This window comes from Corvus moneduloides, chromosome 3 (assembly GCF_009650955.1).
Source record: "Corvus moneduloides isolate bCorMon1 chromosome 3, bCorMon1.pri, whole genome shotgun sequence".
In the NCBI taxonomy this organism is placed as follows: Eukaryota; Metazoa; Chordata; class Aves; order Passeriformes; family Corvidae; genus Corvus; species Corvus moneduloides.
Genome location: NC_045478.1, coordinates 87,544,816 through 87,567,357, shown reverse-complemented (window position 1 = coordinate 87,567,357; position 22,542 = coordinate 87,544,816). Strand labels below are relative to the sequence as shown.

At 41.1% G+C, this 22,542-nt stretch overlaps 1 protein-coding gene across 1 annotated transcript; it reads right to left on the bottom strand.

Annotated features, from left to right (window-relative positions):
* Positions 1-900: 900 nt before the first annotated feature.
* Positions 901-22,015, bottom strand: LOC116441082 (protein ELYS-like). The gene is given in 25 exon segments (XM_032102620.1): positions 901-1,088; positions 1,174-1,321; positions 2,457-2,588; positions 2,684-2,828; positions 3,015-3,202; positions 3,936-4,082; positions 5,124-5,180; positions 5,292-5,415; positions 5,715-5,808; positions 6,273-6,377; positions 7,150-7,290; positions 7,477-7,566; positions 7,653-7,743; positions 9,761-9,889; positions 10,648-10,709; positions 11,176-11,357; positions 11,445-11,577; positions 13,849-13,999; positions 15,448-15,532; positions 16,206-16,322; positions 17,479-17,686; positions 18,487-18,666; positions 20,560-20,700; positions 20,703-20,813; positions 21,889-22,015. Coding segments are annotated over 25 exon segments (3,234 nt in total). The 5' UTR covers positions 22,010-22,015; the 3' UTR covers positions 901-936.
* Between the last annotated feature and the right edge of the window lie 527 nt (positions 22,016-22,542).

The window sequence follows — 22,542 nt, the reverse complement described above, 5'->3', positions numbered from 1 at the left end:
ATTCAATAAAAACAAGCGTATTTCTCAAAGCTGTGGGACAAGGTGACCACTGCAAATAACTGAAAATTAAACTTTCCCTCTGTTCCCATTTTACTGCTTTGAAAAGGACTGTGTATACAATAACCACATGCATACTAAAAATACCTCACAATTTTAATCCAGGGGCGTTTCATTTTAAACCAAGCTCACCAGCTTTTGGTTTGGTTGGTTGCTACTGACTTCTTAAAATACAAACCTTATTTGTAAGAGGAGTTTCCAGTAAATTCAGCTCTGATGCTCTTGGAAGATTCTTTTGGGAGCTGGAGCGATGTGTATTTGATCTCAGGGGGCTGGATGCCATGGAAGAAGTAGAAGCTCTGCATGGGGACTGCTGGCTCTCATCCTGTGCCACAGAGCGGGAAGGAACAGGACGAACCACCAAATCCAGTAACCTGTTAAAACACACAATTTAAACTAGGAATATAAAATAAACAAAAAAAAATCATGCTGTGATCATCTCAGATGATGCAGAACGGAAACATTCAGTGAACAAGAAATACAGGTGAACCCTCACTGCTGGGGTGATATATTAGGCCCACATGGAAGTGACAGGCACTTCTTTTTGTCTGTCAAAGTCTATACACCAACAGCTTGGTAGTAGTCAAAGCTTTAGTTTCAGCTGTCTTAAACTCTGTAAGCACATTTACCATAATGTAAATACATGTATTTGCATTACTAAGGTTATAATATGAGAAATAAATAAGTCTCTCCAAATAGCACTTACGAGGAATTGTGTCTCAAATGTTATATATTTCATGTGCAAAAAAGCAAAACAAAGCTGTATTCACGTGTACCTTCCCACCAAGACACTAACATAGTTCAAACAGATTTCTCTCCTTTTTCTCTCTCTATCCCCTCAAACACATAGCACAAGGCTAAACTTTGTTAAAAGGCTGCTTACTTATTATATTCTGAAAAATTGGTTTTCTTGTTTCCTAGCCATGCTTCTTTAAATCTGGACAGTACTTTAGTGATGAAACTTGTTCTTGGGTGCACATTTCCTGCATTACCCTGCCTTGTTACTGTTGATAAAGGCTTTGGCCTTGGCACTGTAAAGCAAGAGGGAAAAATATCAGCCTTGTGTAATCAAAGTGATGGCCGGCTGTACATCGTATTTCCCTTCTCTAAAATTACCTTCTCTTAAGACTGATGAAGGCAAACGGTACGGCTTGGCTCTCTCTACTGCCAGCTTCCTTTGAACTGTGGGAAGCACCTTGCCATATTGGTCTAATAGAGAATTTCTGGCAACTGCTCTCTCTCTCAGGTGAGGATCACGGTCATTCTGACAACGGAAATGTGTAAAGCACGACGTTAACAATTACAAGAAGTTCATTGCACAGAACTATCTCTGCTCGTTCTGACTAGGGCCTAAATTTGCTCTACAGCTACAGGAGAACACCTCTGCTGCACACAGCAAGTGCCACCCAGGAGCACACATCAAGTTCACCTGGTAGTTTTAGCTAAGTGCAAGAAGACTGGAATAAAAGTAGAACATAAAACTCCTAGTTAAAAGAACTGTGGCACTCTGCAGAGCCTCATTCTCATACACTTGTTAACACCTACAATTTTCAAATGGCTTATGGAAGAGCAGGCTGTCCCCTGGTTATCCTGAAATACAGATGTCTGAGATGACTGAATACACAGGGCAACTGCAAATTATGTTGGACAAAATGATGAGAAATTAAAACGAGTTAAGAAAATCTACCTACACACACCTTCTGTTCTGGAACACAGTTTTCACACACAGGACTTAAACCTTCCAAGACTACCTTGTAAGTTGGATTTACTGGAAAAATATACTTTTAAAAAAACAACACATGTATCAGAGAGCCCTAAGAGAAGTTCACATAACACAAAATTTAATCTGGATATTTTGAGAAACATAGGTTAGAATTTATGTCATAAAATTGGTACCATGAAACACAAGTGGTTTGAGAAAATAAAAAACCCAAAATCACAACTAAACCCCACTACATGTATTTTACCTGTCAAGCATCCAGACTGTTCTCAGCTAGAAAAGCAAGATACAGGAAGTGACATACAACATATTCTTTATTCCACAGAAAAAAGTGACACAAGTAACTTCCATAGTCTAAGCCATACATAACAGAGGGATTTGAGGAACTGAATGAAAAGATGGGATGGTAAAAAAGATACACATTTATTCCTAAGATGCAAACAAACTTTAAGTAGAGTCAACCATGGTCTGCAACATTTTATAAATTTACACGGCAGTTTGAAGTAGTAAAATTATTTCAGACAGCTTTTAGGTTCAGCTGTAACTTTGCACATAGGAACTTATTCCTAGTCTTTCAAAGAATGGTATAAAGCCAAAGCAGGATTTTTATTGAGGACTATCAAAAGTGGTTAGTCACACCAACCGAAACCTGCACACTCAGCGGGATGTCTACCCTTACCGTCAGATTGGCCTTCATGGACTGATTCAGCTGGAGCGCTGGGATGTAGTTGGCACGCTGCAGATGGTGGACTAAAAGGAACTCACGATTCTGAACACCAGCATTGGTCTGTAAAAACTTCTCCAAACACTCCTGTGAGAAAGAACACGTTTCAAACATCTACTACAATTCTGCCTCTTCTCTTGCCAGAGACGATTAAGATTTTTTTGTTTCTTCTCCAAACTCACTTTTTCCGTGTCTGTGAAGGGCAGCTTCAGCAAATCCTCCATGAGCCCCATCTCCTGACAGATTTCATACATGTGCTTGAGCAGCTCTTCTACGGTTAACTTCGTGGTGTGCTGCTGCAACAGACCCCAAGCCTCCACCATGCACCTGGAGGTAAGTTTTTGGACATGGAAAGGAATAGGAACACTAGAGCCACCAAGATGCCCCACAGTGATGCTATTCATTCAAAGATCAAATGGATCAAATGGAAATGGAGGGGAGCCCCATTTGTAGCATCAGTTCTCCACATTTCCCAACATGCGGATGCCAAAACGGCAGGAGAGATTTCCTTACCTGTTGGACAATAACACGGTGAGGAACAGCCGCACTTCACTGCTGCTGGACATCGACGGCTTCATCATCTGGATGTACCTGAGGGCTCGCCTGTGCTCTCCCTGGCACATGAGGGATTGAATTATCCTCATGTGTTGCCATGACACAGTCTTGATTGTAGCTGGATGGAAGAGCAGGGCCAGGGAATTCTGGAGAAGTTGAGAGCAGCTTCATTACCACAGACTCACAAACCCGTGCAACAAACACGGGCAAAACTTTCTTCAGCAAGGCTGGAGGGGGGTTAAACAAACTTAGATGTCTAACTAACAAAATGCTTGATCCAGGGCACATCAATAAAAGTTCTTCAGTATTTGCAGAAAAGAAGGAATCAAGCCAGACAGAACAAAGTGAATGCTTTAAGAGGAACATTCAGATTTTTCTAAGTTAACAAAAGTCTGTGGACAAACATTGCTTTTTATAAATATATGAAATAATAAGTTACTCGACCAACAAATTGATTCTATTGACATGGTGACAAGTAAAGAACAACCTTCAGCATCAGAAGAACAGGTTGAAAAGTCACTTCTGCAGTCTTCTGTCTCAAATCTTGCTGCTACTTGCAGCACAGTTTCCACAGTTAAAAGTACCCAAAACACTCTTTTAGAAACAGTGCCCAACCAGTCTGCTGAAAACCTAACCATAGATGGCTTTGAACATTTAAATATTAAAATTAATAAAATTGATTATGCCTTTGTTTTAATCAATTTCCTGTCAAAGTAGTTAAAGCAAAATTTCAAATCATGACTTATTGCCCAAGATGTCAGAGCTGTGTTACAAAAAAGTTTCTAATGCTTCAACAGCTCCTAAGTACCAATCTTTAAAAATACTTTTATTGATTAAAGCTCTGCACTGCAATGTCCAACTCAACTGTTTCATACTTACTTCATAATCATTGTGATCTAGAAGCCAAAACCCTTGAATAAGCTTAACGAGACCCCAAGGAATAGCAAAGGCAGTTGGAAAGGAGTCGATCGAAGTTTCTGTTTTATTTGGAAAGGAATGCATGATGTCCAGCAGCAAGTAAATTGTCTGAGAGTATCTAATTAAGGTGAATAAATTGCTAAGGCCAAAAATTTATCACATTTAGCAAAACATAGTAATATGAAAATGGTAGGAAGCAGAACACCCTAATGTATTGATCTCGCCATTTTAAGGTATTGCAGCCTGTTGTATCGATAGTCACGTCCTAACCACAAATCAACATTCTGAATAAACAGCCAGAGAAACACTTGTGGATTTCTGTAAGGAAATCAAAAAGGCAGATATTGCATATTTAAATACTGCTGTTATAAACTCAGGCTCCTGCTTCAGTCAGTTAATCTACCAGCTGGACATCCAAAACACTTGAACATCCAATGCTTAATTATTAAAAAAACAAGTTCTACAGCTGTTTTGTTTTCCTCACTTCCTGACTTCACAAAAAACCACAAATTATGGTACCCTTACAATGCAACTTAGCACTGTCTGATTGAAACTGTGTTTAAAACTGTATGTGGATCCCTCACTCAATGTCTCATCTTCCCTTTCTGACATCCTTTGTTAAGGACGTGTTCTAGTAAAGCAGCCCTGGAATACTACAACCATTTTTAACCCCCTTGCTCTCCAGGCTCCCCTCATGGTTTAGCCAACAAAGGCAAGCCTGCATGTTCCAGCAGCTCAAAAATTAGGTTTCTGCCCAATGACTGTTCTCTCCTCCCTCTTTATTATTCTGTGTGCCTGCACTTCTAACACACACAAAAAAGCAAATATTGTTAGCTGGGCTGCGAGACAAATGATTTTGGCAAAAATCAGCTACTGGAAAACCACTGTTACAAATCCTTTTGCTCTGAAGCAGCACATTTCAGGGCACCATTCTAACTCACAGTCCTTTGCTACATATAGGAGTGCTTTAAAAAATTATAAACTGTGTTGAATTTTGAGAAAAACTAAGGGAGGATTTTATCTTGAATATTTTAGGGAACATATTTTCTTGTATCAGAAAAGACTTTGCGAAAAACACCTGGTGACAAACGTGGAAGAACATTCATGTGCACACACTGAAGAGGTAACAACAAAATCTGCAAAGGATACAATTGCATGTTTGTCACTTTCTTCAATGCTTTCTAGCAAATAGAGATCCAGCAGTGCCTGAAATGAAAGATGAAAAGGTTTTCTAATGCTCCTGTCTTTCAGAATCCCTGGCTTTAGGGGACTGCTGCTGCTGCTGCTGCTGGGGTTTTCAGTGAACAGAACACTCACGTGTAAACTGACAGGTGGGTATTTCCCAGTGCCGCCTTCATCTCTCTGCCACAACTTCTCAACTTGCTCTCCCAGCTGGGAAACCATTCCATCAATCATCAAACAGTCAGAATCCCACTTTCCTCTGCAACAAAAGAGAGCAAGGGTTTGGACAGAGGAAAACACTCATTCCAGCCTCTCGGTGTCACAGATTTCTGACACGGAGGAAAGATGCTCCTTAGGTCACAATGAATTAATGAGGCAGTCCAAAGCAGAAATCAAGAGAAGAGCTGCAGTGACTGTTTGGGTTCCAGGTTTGCTTTCCTGCTCTGTTATGTGGAATGCCAAGGAAGTGCAGACAAAGGGTTTTAACTGCCAAAGTAACCATGCTCACCCAGTCTAACTAACAGTGCAGGCTTTCTAGAGATTTCCTGTAAGTCTTACCTTGATAAGCGCTGGAGTTTCTGTCGGTGACCCGTATAGTAGCTCTGAATCAGAGGGTAATTGTAGAAAGGTCTGGACAAATGCATATGGTCATCTACAGGTGATAAAGTAAAAGCAAGTTAAAGAAGTAAGACCACGTTTTTCAACTACAACTTTGGACTAGACAGACAGAAACTACACAACCTCAAGAAACCTCCAACTCTCAAAGAATCCATGTTTCTGCCTTTGCTAAAAGAGAACTAAGATAAAAGGCTCAACTACTTCTTCTTGTCTCAAGATCAGTTTCAAGTTTGCAGCTGATGCAGCATTCAGAGCACGCAAAGTAAGCTCAGGTCGCTCCTAAATAAACAACTCTTTTGTCGGTTTGGAATGGTTTTTGAATGTGTCGTGTGAGCATCTGTCAGACAATTAAGGCTGACAATGGAATTTATAAGGTGTCTAATTTCAGAGCATTTCCAAGGTGTATTTTCACCTCCAGCAATACACAAAAGGTTCCAAACATGCAGGTACTGCTTTTACTCTCAAAACAAGTGTTCTGGCAATACAGGTTCTGCTTACCTAAACCCTCAGGCAGGAGACTGGATCGACAGAACCAGATCACCACTTGTGCATACAAAGAAATGAGGCTGGTTACCACCTGCTTATTTGTCAAGTCTGTAAAACCTGAAAAAAAGGCAAAAGATTATTTGGATATTGCAATTCCTCTCCTTTTTACAAAACTCCCTTCAGCAGAACAAATAGAAAGCCTAAAAAAACATGGTGGAACTCTTTTTACTTGTATTTGTCCCCCCAGATCACTTCTGAATTTGAAAAAACGAAACACCATTCACCCACCCCCAAAAGAAACCAAGCACTACAAAGAAACAGACTCACTAAAAATTAAAATTTAAAAAAACCCAAACCTTATCAATTAGATTTACTCAGGAAAAAGACATTTGTTTCCCGTGTAGCAGAGATTGTTACTTCAGCAAAGGGAGTGTCTTCTTTTGCCCACAATATGCCAACAACAATTAATAAAATCAGAAGCCAAAATAAATCAAGGAACTTGCTTTTACACATTACTCATTTCAGCTTCCTTTATATCTTCCAGCAATTTGCACACAGCTATCGATCACGAGCTAAGAACTAGGAACACTTCTCAGCACTGCCACACTCAGTTGCTGTAAGTGCCACCCAGGTGCTTACTCAGCTCACTGCTGAAGCAATGCAGCCTCCCCTACCCAGCCTCATGACCTCCACAACAAGCTGCTGCCCTGAACTCAAAGCATCTTAAATCACAGTCCCAGCTTCTCAGACTTAAGCCCCTCCTCCCAGCTCAATCTGACACTCTCCCAGCCATCCAAAACAACAGCAGCTCCTGTCTCCACAGTTACAACCCAAGCATCCTTCCAAACCTTAACAAACGGACCCAAGGCTTCGCAGTGCTTTCACCAACCTTTCTCAGTAAGCTCTCGGGCTTCTGTTAGAAAACAGTTCAGGACTGTGCTGAGGTTGCTCAGAAGCAGCTGGCAGTGCTGAAGGGACTGTAGTGTCTGGGGGTCAATGAAGTTGCAGGAGCCGTCAAACAGCGGAACACCTTGTCAAGGATGAATATCAAATCATCAGTCAGCAGAGCAACTGCAGACTTCCAGAGGACACTTCAACAACCACACAACACTTAGAGAACACTTAAAGAAGCAGTACCATATACCGGCAGATTACTGAATAGGATCCACTACAAAGAATGACCTGAGCTTTCAAAAACGACCACACCAGTACTCACATATTTGGTCCAGTTCATCTTTTGTACAGATCACTTTGCTCCACGTCCACTCAAGAACAAACCGTAAATTTACAGCAGAACTTGGCTGCTCTGTAGAAAGAGAAAACAAAAAGGACGTGAAGCCACAATTTCTCACCAAAACAGACAGAACATAAAAACACTGGAAGCAGCATTACCTTCAGAAGTCCAGTGTTTAATGCATCCCGTCAGAAGTTCTAAAGAACCTGTCTGCACAGCAGCTGACAACACCGCTTCTAACTGCTCCTCCTAAGCACAACAGACAAAAGCAAATCACAACCTCACCTACTTTTCATTCCCGAGCCATCGACACAAGTGTTTGTTTCTAACTGGATACTCATTCAGACATCACAAAGTCCACTGGTGCAAACGCAACTAATTCCCGATTCTTGATTCTTTCTGAATTCCAGCCACGGGCTGGACTGATTGCTGGTTTGAGGAACACAGGAAAGTTTTCCTCTGACATTTCAACCTCACACAGGCTAATGTTAATCTCTATTTCTGTGCCTTGGGGTTTCAGTCTCCATTTACTGAGTCCCAGTTAACTATTTGCAGTAACATCCTCTGCTCACACCCATGATGCACTTTGGGCACCCCCCTTTGCCATCAGGAACACGTGAAGGGGACAGAGCAAACACAACTGTGTTTGCATGGAAACAGTGAAGCTGAGGCCAAGCAGCTCCCAAGACCAGCAAGACATGAAGCAGCTTTGACAGCCAAAACATTAAGCTACAATTTGTTAAAGTACCATAAAGAAGGGAAACATTTCAGTTCCAATAGGCAGAAATTTCTGTTCAAATTCTGTATTCTAATGCCATGGCAATCCTCGAGAAGGATAATGCACAGGCATGCACACACACGGCAAATAAGCTTATTTCAGCTGGTGTTCAGACATTTCTTTCAGGTGAAATGATCCTGCATACGATTTTTCATTTTTTCTTCCCTCTATTTTTTTTTAAACAAATCAAAAAGTTTGTGTTCTAGGTAAAAACATTACATTTAAGAGCAATTTCTACATATTAAAAGACATACAGATATTTCCATTGTTTTCTGAAAATGCATTTCAGGCAAGGAAACATGCCAACTACCTCTTAGGGTACCAAACAAAATTCCAAGCTTCTTGACCCTAATTCTGAAATTTTTCTTTCTAGTATTCAAAAGCAATCCCTGCTCAATGCAGTCTCTGAACAATATAATCACAGTTCAGCAAAGGTCATCATAAAATGTCTTGCTTTCCCAAGTAATTTCACACCAGAGTTGACATCAGAACATCTAATCAGAATGTAAGAGCCTACATCAGGCTTGAAAAATAAACATTCTCTGGGCTGGGTCAGCTTGCCAAATTTGTTTTAGCTACCCCACTATGCAGAAATGTTATTTTCCCTAACACATTTCCACATTTGGTGAAGAAGCCTACAGACAGGAAGATGAAGGCAGGAGGAAGACTGCTCTCCCCTTCCTAATGCTTACTGCTGCACTCCATGATGACCATCCAACCCTTTAGCTTTGCCCTTGCCTGGAGAAAGATGGGTTGTTCATCACAAAGGCTCCTTCTTTCAGGAAACTCTTCAGATGAGACAAAGTTCGTTGCACCACAAATGGAAAACCCGTGAGAGAGGGGTGTGAAACCACTGTGGTGGCAGACAGAACGTAGCAGTGTTGAAAGATACAGGTGATGCAGTTGTTGCAGCAAGAGGGCACTCTAAGAGGAGGAAATCAAGCCACCACAGCTGAAGACAAAGGCTACAGAGATAAGATCACTTTTGAGAGGGTGCAGAAAAACCTACTGATGAAGAGAAAATGAGGGGAACTGGCAATGAGATTGTCTGGTAAGATGACAATTGTAATTGGTCAGCACTTCCTTGGAAGCAAATGATGTCTAGTGCAGCAAGCTGGTGTTCGCAATAGTGCACATCTGAGGGAGGCCACTCTGCCACCTAGTACACTGCAACCAAGGCTCTGAGACACGAAGAGGATAAAGGCTGTTCCTAGGGAAAGCTGCTCTCTGATGCACATGCCCAGCACTGACTGCATGCTTCCGCGTGAGTACCTGGGGCACGGAATTAACACACAGGTCACTAAAGACAGACCTCTTAGGGCTGTTCCCAGTCAGAAGGTTGGATCTAAAAATATTATTACTTCTGCTACCTAATGTCAAAACCTGCCTGTCAGAGCAACTTGTAATAAAAAAATCATGGTCTTATAGCCTCTAGAGCCTTCAGATAAGATGGATGTATTCCCCCTGGATTCCCCAGTGTACACTCACCTGACTCAAACTGGATGGCTGGACATCAACCAGTCTTGGAGACAGCAAGCCAGCTACAAGACACCGAGTGTAGCTGTCACGAATGGCTTCACTTATTAAAGGACCAGATTTCTTCAAGAACTTCAAGGTCTGAAACATCAATCAAAACACACAGATTTAAGACAGCATTCAATCACTAGGGCTCTGTCGTAAAAACAACAGACAAACTAACAGTTTCAGTTTATAGACAGTATCCTGTAAAAGAAAACACTAACCCTTGCAATGCTAAAGGAAGTATTTTCCAGCCTGTCTGTCAATACTCGAGCCCTGGTATTTTCCCTGACACAAATTATATTCTGTAGAAGTTAAAACTAACACACAACTTTAAATCACACTTCTGTGCTTGTTTGTGCCAAAGATGATTTACATGGGTATATTTAGTGAGCTGGAACTTAATTTGAAAGGATTTGTCACAAGCTGTGCAGTGGCTCAGAAGTTATAATTTGGCCAAGGTTGGGAGAAAAAACATGCATTTCCTTAATAATTCTGAAACAGTTAAATAACTTCTCCCTTTCTCCATGCTGTCCTCCTTTCTCAAGTTCATCGGGGTCCATACCCTAACTCCACGCTGTGCAGACAGTACCAAGAAGAAAATGCTTTCCCCAACTTCCACCACACCCTTTCTTCCTACTACAGCAATGCTGCATTCCTTTCCAGCCATTCAATCCCTGCTCTGCCTCCCTAGAACAGCACTATTTGCATGAAACTGGCAGGATGTGACTGCAGTTATGCATGTGGATGGGCTGTGTGAGCATAAAGTGGTCTCTGACACTCAAAGCACTGCAAGAGAGAAGCTTGAAAAGGTTCATCTCTGGACAGTCTCAACAGAGATACAGCAAAAAAGTCACCTCCTTCTGGAAGCCGGTGCAAGTCATGTGAACAACTCCCGAGCTGAGCAAGCACGTAACATCTGCAGAAACAAGAACGTTTGACAGACATTGTTACCTTATCACCAGTTTGTGCTTTTTCAATAGTGCCCTCTGGAAAGACAAACCTCGAGCAGCCCTTGCCTTCAGCAGATCACCTACAAACTTTCTTTAAAAAGTAGTTACTGTCTGACCATAGAAACTTAAGCTCCAGTGCCACCCAGATGCTGTGCTTTGGGCCTCAGCTCCAAGTCATTTCATTTTATGACCATCACCCCTTCCCAGGCTGTGTTACAGAAGCCCCAAAACCCAAAAGTCAGCAGCCTGTCAGATATGTTGCACAAGCTAAATACCTTGTCAGGACAGGTAACCAGGTTGGAGAAGGTTTGTGGGGGTTGCTTGGTTTGGTTTTTGTGTGACAAACAATGAACAAGAAGGAGAACCCCTAAGTGGCATTTGACCTCAACTGAAGCTTGTCACTATTCAAATGAAAAGCACTGAAATACCTACCAAAATTATAGGTGCTTGGATTGAAAAACTGTTCAGGTGGTGGATAAGAAGGAGGAACCCCCCGACTTAGACTACGCTCGTGTACCAGAATATCCAAAATGAGATTTGGAGAAGTCATGCTTATTACAGGATCCAGAGACCACAGTGCAAAATAGGGGCAATCATGACGGAATTCTTCTGGCCTTAAAGAAAACAAGTGCATAAGCTCAACAGAGACTTTCAAATTAATCCTTTGTAGGGATATTGAAAGCAACTTAACTAAAACCTACCTCAGTGAGTCTGGCATTTGAGCATGATACCAGCGATTGATGTCAAACACACCCAAGTAAGTAGATGGTTTTCCCTGACCATAGGTATTCACTTGCCAACTGAAGATTGATACACTGGTGTCAGGAGAGATTACTGTCAAAGAAAAGACATTGTTTCTTCTTGTAGAAAATATGAGATATTTGCTCTCATGAAACTCACAAAGTACAACACTTTACCAGGAATAATAAAAAAAATATGGAATAGCAACCATCTCTGCAATATGTTTCAGTCATACTGCATCTTTTTCTTGTTCAAATTATACTTGTTCCTAACAAAATCAAATACACAATTATTAATTACTTAGGTTTTACATGCTGTGTGAATAATTTGGGGAAAAAACATGCTAGGAACACAGATTGCTGTTTTTAGAAAGCACACTTGTAAATTATCTCATACAGTTGTATCACTCAGCTAGCATGATTGATATATACGAAGTCTAACGAGTCACAGTAAAAGAACAAAATTATCAGACTAAATAAATAATACTTAAAAATACAAACAGGAAACTGGAATAGAAATTTTAACATAAAACTTTCCCAATGTTCTATTCTAGTTCTCCCAATAAGCAGAATGTTCTGTGTTCTCTGGGGACAATGCATTCTTGTGACAGTACAAGTGGCCACTCTACGCTCTGAGAATACAACTGACACCAAGCTGTGGTGGTCAGGCACCAAAGCTTAATGCCTCACTCTAGTTAGGGTGAGAGCCCAAAATCCCCCCAGTTCCACAGTTTACATATTTTTGTAAGATTGGTCCATGTTTTCCCCACCCCATTTTATGTTTAAGTCTATGTATATTTATTTCCCTTAAGTTAATGTAAGTTCTAGAAAGTTCTATTAGACTCGACACCCCATTGGCTCCTTCCCTTAGTCCCGCCTATGTGTTAATCCCATTGGTTCCCTTGCTCTCAACCCCGCCTCCTATCCCATATCCCATTGGCTGTATCCCTTATCCCTGCCTTTCCTAGCCCCACTATAAAATTCCTGGACACCCTCAGATCCTTGGCTCTTTCTCCCTACCCTTTCGTGTGACTAAACCTTCTGCATGGAACCTACACGAGGAGTCCCTTCTCTCTACTTCTTTGCCTCCACCTGCGTGCCCTCACACCCTGCTTGGAGACAGCTCCCTCGGGTGAGGAGCTCATTCTCTCCTGCGTCCTCTCTTTTTGTGTGGACTGCCTAGGACCAGTCAGGTTGCGGCTAGACCTCCAGGCTCTCTTTGAGCTGGCGCGCAACGTGACACATTCTCTAGATGTAAAACAAAGTACGTGAATATCATTTACTCTAATAGAGCAAGGAACAAAAAGAAGGCCGTATGTTGAGCAAAATGTTTCTCTGTTCTCTCTTCAGTTCATCACTACCATTTAGGGATCCTCACACGCTTTGCTATGTCTCATTGTGAGCTTCTGTGCCATTTTGTCAGCTTCTGAAACTGCCTTTGCGTAGAAAAATTACCTTCACAATTCAGAAGACAACTTCACTGCTAGCCTCAACACACATCCAACAGAAGCTAATGTGTGCCTAGAAATTAACTTGAGCAGGTTCTGAATAAAATCTAATTAGAAACCATCAGAAAACTAACAGTTTTTCGCCATGCCTCATACTTGATAAAAATGAGACAGAAAAGGTTCTTGTTGTTATTTTGGGGATTTGGGGTTTTTTAATGTGGTGGGGTGGCTCATGTTCAGCCAGCTGTCATGTAGAACTGCTAGGTACTTTCCACCAGGCACATTTCCAGCCACTTTTTCCCAAGCTTGTAGCATTGCAAGAGGAGTCTGAACCTCATACAATTTGCTTCAGTCCATCAATCCAGCCTGTGCAGATCCCTCTGCAGAGCCTTCCTACCCTCCAGCAGATCAACACACTTCTCCAGGGTGGCGTCATCCCAAACTTACTGAGGGTGCACTCGATCCCCTCATTCAGATCATTGATAAAGACATCTCACAGGACTGGCCCCAGTTCTGAGCCCTGGGGAACTAGATTCACTAGATGCAGCCAGAGGTTTGAGCAGGATAAAAAAAAAATCAGGCAACACTCCTAAGCAATAGACAGAATGATATTACTGTTCAATGAAGACAACTGCCAGAACAAGCTGACTGACCAGCATTATGCAGATGACCCCATACACTGCTCTAGCATCCCAGCAAACATAAAATAAAACCTACTTTTTCCCTTAAAGAATGATGTTCAGAGGGATAAGAATTCTCACATAACTTAAGCACTCAGTTTTTTTTTTAAATAAGCCCAACAAGGTTAGCTAGACGAATATTTAAGACTTCAAGATTGTGAGTATAGAACAGTATTCATTGCTTAGATTCCCAAATCATGTAGTTTAGAATAACCAAACAGGGACATCAGAACAAACCTTCATTAATGATATCCTCTCTGTCAGCATGGTTGTGAAGTTTTTCTATGGTCTGAAAGCTGAGGAATTTAGTATTGCTGGTCTGCCGTCTCCAGGGAAAGATGCCACCACTGAGATCTAAACTGAAGAGTTTGACACAGTATTTAAAACCCTAGGGGAAAAAAATGAAGAAGAGAGGAAAGGTCAGTTTGAAATAACAACATACATACGAATATGAAACATAAATTCATAAATATGAAACAATGCAATATCTGACATGCTTACTATACTGCATGTTTCCTGTCAATAGGAACTACATCTGACATGCAAGAGAATTAAGTGTCAAGTCATAATGGGCAAGTTTGGCTGTAAAGGCTTTTGCACATTTTCAAAATCTAGCATTTCCCTAACATTAGTCTAGATCTAAAATGTGTTGCAGAATTCCTTGCATCATCAAGGTGTCTTTACCTGAATATACAGTTAGAGAGACATCTGAAACAATGCAACACATCAGCACACAAAGTCTTTGCTCCATGTTTTGATCACAGAACCTGACATTACAGCAGCTAAAGGTCTGTCACGAGACGTTATCGATAGGCACATCAATAGAGTGAACACCCATCTCTCTAGTAACGATGAGAACTTCCTAGAGATTTACAATCTTCTTTCAAACCACATAAGCTCTTATCAGCTCCTCCTCTAATCTTGTAGGCAACTAATGGGTGAAATATCCCTCAATTCCTTATCGAGAGGACATGGGATGAACATGGACAATGTGTTTAAGATTCCAAACTACTACAGAGTAAGCAAACTGCTTTGAGATATACAGAAACACATATGCAGAAAGGATGGCCCTGAACCTCTGCCACCATCACTTTCTAAGTAAGCATTAACCCAAATACTGTCTTTCAGTACAGCCTTCATTCAACCTGTCTACCATACAACATGTGAATGTGTGTGCATTGTGGACAAATAGCAGCTCTACAATTAAAAAAGCCCAACAAAACATCAAACTAAAAAATCAGCAAAATCACTACCAAACAAAAAACAAGCTTCCTAAACTTTCAGAGATCTAAAATGAACTGGCATGAAAGCACACATTCTCAATCTATACATTTAATTCATCTAATCTGAGAAGAGACAAACTTTCTCTTAATGGTTCCAGAAAATGCTACAAATAAAAACAAAATGTGTCTAAAATAAACAAACAGATTAAAAAGTCTTTCATTACTGAAAAGAAAAAATGGTAAAATTTGCCCTAAAGCATGCACATTCCATTCTCTTTTATTCAGGAATTTTAGAAATAACAGATACACATGCACAGCAGCTAAGAAAAATCAAAACCATCTCTTTGAAAAACTAACATGAAGCCTAAGCAAAGAATCTCATCTTTCTTATAAAATGACTAAAATAATTTTTAATAAAAGATGCTGTCCTGAACAAGATGTCCACCATACCAAAGAACAGTTCCATAAGATAAAGCACTATAATTCCATAAACCCATCAGGCTTTCATTTTAATAACTAGAAATTTCAGTTTTCATTCATATACAAAGAGCCAACTTAACTGATACTCAGGGAAACTTTATCTTTTCATCTCTCACATATAGGCCTGTCTTACCTCATATGTGACTTGTCCTGATGACAGGTGTTTCCTGTCACCAAATGCTAACTGCAACAGATGTAAACTCACAGCATTCCCTTCCCTGAAAAAAAGTATAAATGAGGAGATTTGATTACAAAGCGGCTTTACAATCCTCATTAGCATTTTATTAGATCTAGGCTGAAACTTACTTAAGAGCATGCTCTTGCTGAAAAGAAAAACACTGCTTCCCAAAACATGATAATTGGTCCCATTCAGCCAGTAAAACAGAAAGCAGGAAATTTTGACACTAACAGCTTCAGGGGTAAATGCTAACTATATCATTGGAAAGCTTTAATATGCAGTATGGACCTACAATTGTTGGAAATCGCTTTTCACAGTAAAGCATTCTCCAGAAAAACTTCTTTAAAGTCAAACTTAAAAAGACTGCCACTCTGTGAGCAGCTGGGCTAAGCAGCTTGCTGATGCTGAGAGAGGAAGGTATATTTGTCCCTTTCCCACCAAAGTTACAGTCCCTCTCTTGCATGCACTGCACCCTTCCACACTCTGACTTATTCCTTATCCCAGCTGGAAACCATTGATTTGCTTGCTGAACACTGTTCATTTTCTGCTAGGGAAGCTGAACTGGCACACAAGGACTCCAAAGACTTCTGAAGCTCTTATGAAGCAACCAGTAATACTGTCATTACCCTCCTTTAGGGACAGCTGTATGTGTCCAAATATCAAAAAAAAAAAAAAAATAGCAAAATCAGTCGGTTATGGTAATTTTTATTTACCTTTGTTGTGTAGACTGAACAGCCCACAAGTAGCAACAATTTTGAAGATCACTCTCAGGCTCTTGAAAAGTAAGAGCACAGACAGGAATCCTCCCTCCTCCAAGCTGAGTGTAGTGCCTACAGGGTTGCAAAAAAAGAAAAAAAAAAGACAAGAAAAGACAAATAATTGAGTCAAGCAAGTGACTATTTTTTATGCAGCAGTCAAGGTGAGGAGATTTCTGTCCATCAAAGCAATAACCTCTGTTCATGTCCTCCACTGCCCCAGGAAGAGGAACAGAAATTATTCAGTTCAGCTGTTGGGGAAAAGACTGTTCCTATTGTTGAAGCCTACTTTAATATTGAACTTAAAATGCAGTAAATCTGAACATATTTAAAACAGCACCAAACAGAAGGAGCTTCTCATTTCTTTACTTGGACATTGTAACAAATTTTTTCTTCCAGACTTCTGAACTTCAGTTGTACATTCACAATCTTTTCCTGACACCTAATTATGCCTCCACTCTCTGTTTATGTATCAGTAATTTTTGGTGAGTCACTGTAGATTTGCTAAAGTAAACCCCTATCTGAATCTGGCCAAGTATTAAAGGTGAGATTGCTCTTCAGAGATTTGAAATAATCTCTTAATTTTTCTATTGTTTATAAATTTACATGCTTCTTACTCTCATCTCCAAGGCTTCCAAAGAAACTTTGGTTCATGTACATCCATGCCTTGGAATACGTCAACCCCCTACTTCCATCAAGGGTGAAATGTAGGAAGAAGTATGCTTTCAGGCACAGATCAGCTACTGAATTATCATGTCTCACCAGTTTCATCCTGGTCACTTAAAAAATGTAATCACCAAAATCACATTATTCACATACTGACGCCTTTCAGTGGATGCCCTAATTGCAGTAACTGGTTCTGAAAAATAATTTCTAAAACCTGTCTCATTGAAATACACACATTGCCTGGTTTTACTGAATACTACTGGACAGAACAAACTGACTTACAAAAATCAGATCTATCACATCCCTACTGTCTGACATGTCCCAATGCTTTCCACAAGTCCTCAATCCACAGGCACAGTAAGAAAACTATCCCAGTCCACTGCGGAGAAGGCGCTGCACTTAATCCATGTGTGAGTTATTTCAGAATAGGATTTCTGAACACTCCAAGGTTATAGCCAACATCCCACTCACAGAAAAAAGGTCTTCTGAAATGAATATATTTCAGAAGCAGAAAAATTGAGAGCACTGCACCTCCAAGCGTGACCTAGTGGAAAGTATTACTTACGCCCTCTTCAAAGTTTTCATATTCCCCAGTGACAAGTAGCCATCAGAAAAACCCACAACGAGCTGGTTGCTTCTGCTTATGTAGCACAGGGTTGATACTGCTGTTCCTGAAGGACTTCGTAATTGAAAACAGAGATGCCTCCCTTCTCTGGTCACAGCTTCTCTTCTCTGTGGAACTTCAGCAGGAATTCTAGTGACAACTTCTAGATCTACACACATAAAAGCAGGCAAGAAATGAATGTATTATGCCACTTCAGCTGCATTTGGAACTGATGTGATTATACAGTGTGTATAATCTAATTCTACTGTCCCAGGCAAAACACCCATTTCTGCAACACCTTTTTTGCTATTTCTGTTTCTGCACCTATTCAGAGAAAAGAAGGACTCTCCAATGGGACAGGTATTCTCAATCCTATTTCAAAACTGGGTACAACTGTAACCTTTCTAGACAAATTCTGCTTGGACTCTATAAATCAGGAGTTTGGGCCTCATGATGAAGCTATTTGAAGGGACATGAACTCCTGAAACCACTCTTACAATACCCAAAACAGTGGGCACAATCTGAAAACACAAATTGCAGTATTCATTCACCCAAATGCAGGGCTTTGATAAACCAGATTTATTTCAAAACACAAGCCTAAAATTTGCCCAAAGTCATTAATGGAAACAGGAGAACCCTCTCAAGAAATATGGTACCTCTGACACAACTTCCTATCAGGCAGCTGCACGGACTCAGATGGAAAAATTCCTACATCCCACTGACAAGAATCATAGGGACAAAGGGATCTGGGCAGCAAGAGGTGTTCTTAACAGCAGGAGGGGTATTGAGCCACTCCCAATTTTTGATCAGTTCAGGACCACACAATGCCAAACTGCCATCTGCAATCAGCAGTGTCAGAAACGTCAGCAGTCAGTCAGCACGCTGGGATCTTCACTGGGGTACATGCTGGCTTTTGAAAAGAAACAAATTTTCTTACTTCTAAATTCAAGTTTAAAAACTGCAGCTTACCCGATGCTTCTACTTCATTCTGACTGCAAGATAAATCATCCAAACAAAGGTCAACCAGAAGGACATGGCCAACGTCTGTAGCCACCGCTGCCACTCCAAAGAGCCATCGCAGGCTCTGGTGCAGGTGCCGGGTGCTCACACTGGCTCCGCCGTCACTGCTGATGGGTTCGATGGCAGTCACCTGCGGGAAACTGCAGTCAACAGCAAAGCTCTTCTGACAAGCTCAAGAGTAATCACTCAGAAGGGAAGCTCAATTCACTCAGAAGTGAAGCCAGCATTAGCACATCAGAAATAAGAAAGTAAATACAGGTTCGTAAGACTTAAAAACAAAGCATTGTTCCCAATTATACCAAGCAAAAAGGAAATTCATAGAAAGAAAGCTCTCTCCACTTAAATGGCCCATTCTGTCTTTACAGCTTACCAATTTCCATTTCCTACTTAGAAATAATTACATCTGAGAAGACACATGAAATCAATTACATGCTAGAAGCTTTACTGTATGTACGGGACTTAAGTAAGAAAGACAAAGCTAAATCTAGTCCTTCCACTGCTCACAGCCCATCGGCACTGTGATACAGTCCAGGTCCTCTTTACCAAACATTTCACAGGATAAATCAGGGCTGCAAGGCAAACAAGGCAGTGGCCATGGGCCACAGCAGACACACCATTTCCATGGGAATGAAACATTCCTAGAAAGGCTTGGAGGGAGATGCTGGCTTAGTAAAATCTGTGCTGGTCCTCACTTTGACTCATAATATCCAACAAAAATTTTAAATGCGTGCCAGCACTGTCACAGATGGGAAGGAAAACTGTAGAAGGCAGCCTAAACCAACAGCAACAGACCAAACAGGAACTTGCTCAGCCTGAGGCACGAGCTCTCTCTGCTCCCGGACAGGACAAGCATTCCCCACAACCTCAGGACAAGGTGAAGACCCTTCAGCACCCACAGCACACCCAGCACAATACTGACTGCTCCAGCAGAGACCCAAGCACACCAAGGCTCCTGCACTAAAGCTGGACAACAGAAGAACAGGGGCTATCGATTGGCCTCTTACAAATGCAGCACCATGAAAACAGGCAGCTTTACAGCAACAACAAAGGTTTGTCTGAAAACAAAGCAAAGAAGTGAGCATCACAAGGTGGTCCATCTTTTTAGGGAGGTTATTTACCCCCAGAAGTGGGGGAAAATATCCAAACCCTTAAGCCCCCTGAAGTTTTCTCCTCTCCCATATCAAGCATTTGCTTACGACTGCGCTGCCTGGACATCTGCTACACAATCCACCCTTTACCTTGGACACAAGAATTCCAATCTTAGAAGTACCTATAGTTATTTAGGAAACTCGGTTTTCTTTCAGAATTTTTATGATTCAAATTAAATCTCCAATCTTCTCTGCTGCTCAGAGGACTAGCAAAAGTATTTTGATTACTCGGATTCTTGAGCTCCAAGTCTTGGTGACTGTGATGAGGAAATACAGAACACATCTTGCTGCACAATTAGCCAAGGTTCAAGTGTTGCTGCTTCTAACTTTTCTGTTTAGGATATTTTTTCATTGTACAACTAGATCTAAATGAATCTTTACTAGTTTTCCATAGAATCTTCCAAAAATGTTCCCCGGTTACTTCTATTTTCCATGTAGAAGCTCCTGAAACGACATATTTTTCCACTATGCTATGCACTGCTTTTTCCTATTCTCCTAGTGTACTGCCAGCTCATTCTGGGAAAGAACAAAGAAAACTTTTCTCAGCTCACTGAATCTGAATGCTGCCCTTCTGCCTCATAGAAACCGGGAAAATTCGGAAAATACCATGCGACAGTTCTGAAATATGCAGTCGTTATATATCCACGTGGAAAATAATACCAGAAACATGGTGCTCCTTAAAGCCTTAAAACAGAAAATGCAGAAAAGGGTGTGGAGAAAATGGCTCTCTTGGCTGGGTATTCTTAATTGACAACGTGTTAATGTAATACAGAAAACATACATCCTACAAAGAGACATTCCAAAGCTTTTCCTCAAACAGGATTATGCAGCACCAAACAACACAAAATCTTTGTTCCCCCAAAAAGATACATACCCCTTCCTGGAAGAACAACTGCTTTAACCACTCTTGAGATCCCAAGGTCATAGAGACAGAGAACACTTCCCTCTGCTTCCTCCAACCCAACCAGGAGTCCAGTCCTCTTCTGCCAAGAAAACTCGGTCACCACGCGAACAGCGGAGGCTGCTCGTTCACTCCGCTGAAGCGATATGCAGAGAGCCGCTCTCCCGTCACAGAGCTCACCACCTCCAGCTGAGGGCCACACGCCAGCCACGCCAGGCCACTTCTGCCTGCAAGGGAAAAGAAACATGACTGAACAACTCCCCAGCAGAGGAACTGCAACAACAGCGAGGCCGCTGTCACTGCGCCTTTCCCTCAAACGCGCCAAAGGGAGGAAGACCGAACTACCTACTTCTGGACAATGCTTTTAAATCACCCACTGCAGCCCTCAACCAGTACATCCTAAAATTAATAACCCTGTTCCTTTGCATTTGTACTTGTCATTCCTGCACTCAAGAACGTTGACTGTTTGGGATAAAGATTACAATAGACTGATCTCTAGCGTGTACATCATACTTGCCTTTGCTTTTGCTAGAAAACACCTACATATGTACAGGAACACAAGTCTCAAAGCACACTTCAAATACAGCCCATCTAAACCAATTCATTTCCAGTTTAAGAATTTTGCTTGACACGTGACTACTCTGGGCAGGGATTTGGACAGGAAATTATCTTCAAATGGGCACTGCATTTCAACTTTTACACTTCAACAAGTGTTGTTTCACTGAAGAATTTAACACTTGTTCCTTCACTGGAGAACATTCAAGCTCAAAGAAGGATCAGCTCCATTACTGCACTTACAGTCAGGTAGGTAAGATTCTATCTGGTCTTAACACAAGCCCAGACATCCAGACAGGCATCCAGCTCTACCTTCAGATCACCTAGAAAGTCAGCTAGCTAATCTGCTTAGCTGCTTTCAGCAACTCTCACTGGGTCCTCATCTGCATCCTATTAAATACCTTGGAAATACATGGGCAGCGCTTGAGCTGGTACGAAGAAATACATCCCAAAACAACACAATTTCTTCTTTGAAAACTGCCTTCTATTTCATTCAAAGCTGAGGAAGGCTCATTGACTCAGCATGGTCAGCTAAATTATTTTAATGGCACAAGATTGGAGCAGGCTGTTGCAATTTCTGTGTTCAATTCTATGAATGGTTTAATATTAGCATTTCTAATTGTTAAAAGATCCTGTTTGTGCTATCAGAACCTGATGCATCTTGACAAAACAAACCTGATTCTGTGACCCTGTGCTTCAGGCAATAACAACTTTATACCAGAACCAAATTTAAAGGAAAATGCTCACCTCCAGAAAACTTCCCACACAGCACAGAGTCTAGTGTGGTTTCATCTTCCCCAAGTGCCTGAACAGTCACCTCTGGAAACTGCAGCAGACTGCTCGTTACCTGAGCCGTTAGATCTCGCATTCTTCACTGTAAATAAAGAAAAAAAGGCCAAAAGAAAGACTCATGTCAGCCATAAATATCTTTGAGACTGACCCAAGCTTCATCAGTATGCAGTGACAAATCTCCTATACATCATCTGTAGCTCTTTCTGCTTAAAAAAAAAATGGAACTCAGGACAGTTTTTCATCTCACAGCAGAGCAAAAGGAGAATCTTGTGCTTTTCTGATGCCTCTGAGATCAACAAAAAGTGACACAGGGATGGACAAGATAAATAATAGGAAAGAGAAACAACACACTGAGTTCAGGTGTACTCATCCAGGTTAGCAAGCTGTGATCTCAGAAAAATCGTATTTCAAAAAGTTTGTGCTCTCCAGGAAGCACAAACCTATAGCAGAAAATGAGAAGTAGAAAGGATTTCAGCACTCTATCCCAATAGCCCCAACAGCTAAGATTCTGTATCAGACGCAGACCAAAGATTTGACTTCCTTTTAAGTGAGAAACAAACAAAACTAACACAGATCAGAATTGGACATTAGAGCAATTTTACCCAGCTA